Here is a 5,674-nt window from a genome sequence, read left to right as displayed (position 1 = left end):
GATGTGCCTGAGGCTCTGTTCTTTTCCTCTTTCATGGTCTGAGTCTTTTTGACTATGTCTTAAGTCTATTTCAGATCCTGTCTCTATATGTCTTTCCTCCCTTTTCAGACCACTGTCTAAGAATTTCAGCAATTAGTTGTTGGTGGTGGTATTCTTTTTTTACCTTTTTGCTGTCCTGAATCTTGAATTCTGGGCCTAGACACTGTCCCTGAGCCCTCTGTGCTCAAGGCTAGTGCTCTACCACTTGAGCCACAGCACCACTTCCAGCTTTTTCTATGGTTAATTGGAGATGAGAGTCTCACAGACTTTCCTGCCTCAGCTGACTTCCAACCATGCTCCTCAGATCTTAGCCTCCTGAATACACAGCATTACAAGTGTGAGCCACTGGTGCCCAGCAACAATTACTTTTTGATAGGGAAGATTATAAGGTTTGTGTTATAAAATTCTGATTACCTGGGGCTGGGAATATGGCCTAGTGGTAGAATGTTTGCCTCATATACATAAAGCCCTGGGTTCGGTTCCTCAGCACCACATATATAGAAAAAGCCAGAAGTGGTGCTGTGTCTCAAGTGGTAGAGTGCTAGCCTTGAGCAAAGAGAAGCTAGGGACAGTGCTCAGGCCCTGAGTTCAAGCCCCAAGACTGGCAAAAAAAAAATCTGACTACTTTCTTACTATCTTCTTTTTTCTCTCAGAGTTGACTTGTGGTTGGTTTTAATTTTCGCCTTCAATCTCCAAATCATAATTTTTCTAACTTTTGTCGAGTCCCAGTGGACTCTTTCCACATCTCTCTGTACCCCAAGTTGTTTGATGTTTCTTCTTTCTCCCTCAGGTCTATACCATGATTTATCCCTCTTCCTTCCCTGTACCCACACTTTCAGATTTCTTCTTAAGACTTTGATCTCAAAATTTTGTCTCCTATCCTTCTTTACCTATCCGGATTGATGCTGTGCCTAGCATCTTGCTGTAAATACTGTGTAGTGACTGTGTAAATAGGTTTGACTCGTGCTCACAATGGAGAACAAACTTTTCAAGTCAACAAATTAAAGATCCATTTTCTTTCTCTCTTTATTCCTTTCTTTCCTTCTTTCTTTCTTTCTTTCTTTCTTTCTTTCTTTCTTTCTTTCCTCCTTCTCTCCCTTCCTCCTTCCCCTCCCTCCTTTCTTTCCTTCCTTTCTCCCTACCCCCTCCCTCTCTCCTTACCTCCCTCCTCTCTTTCTCTCTCTCTTTCTTTTTCTCTCACACAAAGGTTCACTGTATAGCCCAGGTTTGCCATAAATTTGCAATCTTCCTGCCTCAACTTTCTGAGTAGATAAGATTACAGGTATGTTCCACTTGCTATGCGCAGCTGTTCATTGACATTTGATGTAGTCCCTTTTGTTCTGGTCATTTGACACACACCCCCCCATTCCTGTTATTATAGTTTGGGTTTCCCATGGTATTAGCCACAGATTTTCACCGAGAACTTTAATGTACAAGGGGAAAATTCGAGGTGATAGACGTACCAAAAGCTAGGTGGTCTGTGGTCCCCACAGCTGAGATGTTTATAGCCGTACTCGGCGAGTGCCAGTGTCTCAAACCTGTAACCTTACTTAGTCAGGAGGCTGAGATCTGAGGATTGCAGAACACACCTCCTGCTCATTGATAGATAAGTGAAGTTACTTCTGCCAGCACTACAAGGCTGCACAGGCCGAGAGCCATGAACTTCATTAAGTGCTCTGGGCATCCAAGGTTTGGTTTGGGAGCTGTGCCTTCAAACACTGTGATTTCTTCTGGGTAGGAGGCAAAATTATACCCCTGCTATCAGCTTTTATTTTGTGTATATAAAGTGGAGATAAATAAGATTAGAAAGTGAAAAGAGTCTTGTTTCTCACTTCCAAATCTTCCAAACCATTATTGACCTAGCAACGAAGAAAAGGTAGGAAAAGAAAAGGAAGCAACAAAGATGGTCAAATCTGTGTTCTCAAGCTAAGCACTCGTGGCTCATGCCTGTAATCCTAGCTACTCAGGAAGCCAAGATCTGAGGATTGTGGTTTGAAGCCAGCCTGGGCATGACAATCTGTGAGACTCTCATCTCCAATAAGCTACTCAAACAACAACAAAACTTAAAACACGACGTCAGAAGTGTTGCTGTGGCCCAAGTGGTAGAGTGCTAGCCTTGAGTAAAAGAAGCCCAGGGACAGTGCCCAGGCCCTGGGTCCAAGCCTCAGTTTTGGCTTTGGGGGAAAAAAAAAAGTGTTGGGCTGGGAATATGGCCTACTGGTAGAGTGCTTGCCTCGTATACATGAAGCCCTGGGTTTGATTCCTCAGCACCACATATAAAAAGCCAGAAGTCGGGCTGGGGATATGGTCTAGTGGCAAGAGCGCTTGCCTCATATACTTGAAGCCCTGGGTTTGATTCCCCAGCACCACATATACAGAAAATGGCCAGAAGTGGCGCTGTGACTCAAGTGGCAGAGTGTTAGCCTTGAGACAGTGCTCATGCCCTGAGTCCAAGCCCCAGGACTGGCAAAAAAAAAAAAAAAAAGTTCTCTTTGGACACTGCAATAAGGCCTCCAGGGGGCAGCACAGAGACAGAGGAGACTAGGATCCCTCAGCCTTCCTGGCCCTGGCCTGGGGCTCCCCACAGTTTCCCGCCACCCCTCCTCCCATTCCTTCCAACTTTATTTTTAGCTGCCAGTGGGAGGGGGCAGGATAGGAGGGAAAGTAAAGAAAACAGAAGGAGAGGGACGTGGGCACAGAGGACTTCTCACGCAGGGCCAAGGACCGACATGGAGCTCGCTCTCTTCCTTCACCTGTTCTTACCCCTGATGCTCCTGACAGGTGAGAGAAGTGGGGACGGAGGGGACATGGATTGAGATAGGGTTCACTGGAGTTAAAATTCTTTGGGAGTTAAGGTAGGAGGTAATAGGGATTCTGTATTTCATACCTGTGTGCTTTTCCCTGTGTTCTTACATGAGACTCAGGGGCCTTGCCTAAGATTTGTACCTGATAGCTGAGTGAGGTGCTGCTCATGCCTGTAATCCTAGCTACTCCGGAGGCTGAGATCTGAAGATCCAGGTTCAAAGCCAGCGTGAGTAAGAAAGTCCATGAGATTCTTCTCTCTAGTTAATCAGCATAGAAGCTGCAAGTGGAGGGTGTGGTGGTAGAGTACCAGCCTTGATTGGAAAAGCCAAGAGTGCCTGGGCCTGGAGTCCAAGCCCCAGTACTGGCACAAAGGCAAATTTGTATCTAATTCTCCAAAACCTTTGTCTTCAGTCCTATGAGAATGAGGAAACAGGAGAAACATAAGCGGTGAATCGGATTCCTGTTCTCTCCCTTCCTTGGTTATGCTTGGGGCTTAAGGCTTAACTGCCTTACTATGTGGTCAGAACTCTGGTTTATCTAACCAATGCACCATAGTTCCTGGGCATACCACCCTGCCAGTTTCCTGAATGCAAAAAGGCTCACATAGAAAGTATGGTTTTGAACATTAGCATGTTTTGAGTAAGCACTATAGCTCTTGATATTTTATTGGTGGTGGGATAAGCTTAGGGACTGGCTTGCAAGTAAGAAGGAGCAAGACATAACTGAGAAGAGAACCTAGGGAGGAGTGAGAGGCGTGGAATTTTTCCTTGCCAGTGCCCTATAATCTTTGTTTCCTAAAATACCAGCTCTGATTTTAGGGGAATTGGGGTTAGAAGAGAAGAATCAGCCAGGACAAAATTGTGGTGGTCGGGGTCTTTAAAGTGGCAGAGTAGCAGGGAACTGTGGGAGGTAGGTAGGGGGCAATTTGGTGGGTGGATAAGAAGGGGATTGAGAGGAGAGTGGGGGGTAATGAGCCTCTGGATAGAGCTGTTGGCACACTGTGTGGGCAGTGTGTGGCCACACCCAGTTAATTACCATTGAGGGTTCCTGGGCTGGTTAGGAGCAAGTGCCAGGGTGACAATGCTGCTAGGAGACACAGGCAGATGAAGAGCACTCTTATTCTGTCTTGTTCTGTCCCTAGGGTCCAGGGTTTGGGAAAATTTTGGAAACCATGACTTTTCAGAGGCTGGAGAAAGGTTTTCTTGGACCCTCACAGTCTGAAGAGGAGTATATGTAGGAGGACTGATGGGGACAAGAGTAACTTGACCATTCCAGACATGTCTGTGAATGAGATTTCAGGAGAGGGAATGAAAATGCAGCTGCACATCAACATGGCAGAGGGCCACAGACCCACACACAGGCAGGGTCATTCCACGTGTGCTCTGAGGACATGACAGAGACTGGGAGAAAAAAGACCCCAAGACTCCGATTAGCTAGCAAAAAGCCATTAGCAGGGGTATGGCTCAAATGGTAGAGTGCCAGCCTGGAGCAAAAAAGCTAAGTGAGAATACAAGGTGCCCATGTGTGCGGATACACACACACACATGCACACGCGCACACACACACACACACACACACACACACACACGATATTTCCATGCCAGGCTGTGGTTTCAGCAACTTCACAAGCAGAGGCAGGAAGATTCTGAGTTTGAGCCCAGCCAGGGATATATAGTAAAACTCTATCAAAACCAAAATAGAAACAAAAGCTGGGTGCCATTGGCTCATACCTGTAATCCTATCTAACCAGGAGGCTGAGATCTGAGGATAAAAGTTCAAAGTTAGCCTAGACATGGAAGTCTGTGAGACTCTTATTTGCAATTAACCATCAAAAAGCTGGAAGTGGAGGTGTGGCTCAAGTGGCAGTGTCAACCTTGAGCAAAAAAAACAAATAAGATTGAGAGGTTCTGAGTTCAAGCTCTAGTATGGACACACACACACACACACACACACACACACACACACACACACACAGAAAAACTGCATACACCAAGTGGTAAAGTACTTGCCTAACCTGCCAAAGGCCCTGGGTACCAGAAAACAAAACAAACCCCAGACATTTCTACATGTCTTCTCTATGGCATATGCCTGTCGAGTCCTTCTCTGACTGAGCAGCTCCTGCTAACCTTATTGTCCTGGCCCACCAGCTCTCTCCACACCGTTTAACCTGGATGTGTATCACCCACGCCTGTTCACGGGGCCACCAGAGGCTGAATTTGGATACAGTGTCTTACAACATGTTGGAGGTGGACAGCGATGGTGAGGAAGAAACCAGAAGGCTATGGGATTTGGGATGTGATAGCTGGCAAAGAGGAGGCAAGATACATAGCTCTGTAGTCAGGCCAGTGGCTTCTCAAGAGGCTGAGATCTGAGGATTGAAGCTCAAAGGACTTAAAAAACAACTAGGATGTAGCTCAGTGGCAAAGCATTCGCCTAGCAAGTGTGGTGTTCTGGGTTTGGTCCCTAGTACCGAAACAGAAAAACAAAACAAATAAACAAGAAAAACATACCTATAATCCTAGCTACTCAGGAGGCTGATATCTGAGGATTGCGGTTCCAAGCCAGCCTGGGCAGGAAAGTCCATGACACTCTTATCTTCAATGAACTACCAGAAAACTGGAAGTGGTTCTGTGGTTCAGTGGTAGAGCACTAACCTTGAGCTCAAAAGCTCAGGGATGGCATGTAGGCTCTGAATTCAAACCTCATGACCAACCAAAAAAGAAAAAGAAGAAAGAAAAAAAAAAGAATCTTGCCTGTAAAGACAAATCCAAGGGAGTGTGTGTGTGTGTGTGTGTGTGTGTGTGTGTGTGTGTTGATCCTGGAGCTTGAA

General features: G+C 46.0%; 1 protein-coding gene across 2 annotated transcripts in view; it reads left to right on the top strand.

The window, feature by feature from the left end:
* The first annotated feature begins 2,579 nt into the window (after positions 1-2,579).
* Positions 2,580-5,674, top strand: part of Itga10 (integrin subunit alpha 10) — a 21,419-nt gene continuing 18,324 nt past the window's right edge. The window contains exons 1-2 of one of the 2 annotated variants that reach the window (XM_048351916.1): positions 2,580-2,820; positions 4,992-5,103. In XM_048351916.1, coding sequence (XP_048207873.1) covers positions 2,769-2,820; positions 4,992-5,103 — 164 coding nt within the window. In that variant the 5' untranslated portion in view covers positions 2,580-2,768. Of the gene's footprint in view, positions 2,821-4,840; positions 5,104-5,674 lie in introns of those variants that run through there. The other variant, XM_048351917.1, reaches the window with a different exon arrangement.

Source organism: Perognathus longimembris, chromosome 7 (genome assembly GCF_023159225.1).
Source record: "Perognathus longimembris pacificus isolate PPM17 chromosome 7, ASM2315922v1, whole genome shotgun sequence".
Taxonomy (NCBI): Eukaryota; Metazoa; Chordata; class Mammalia; order Rodentia; family Heteromyidae; genus Perognathus; species Perognathus longimembris.
The sequence above is the reverse complement of the archived record's forward strand: the minus strand, read 5'-3'. Positions and strand labels throughout refer to the sequence as shown.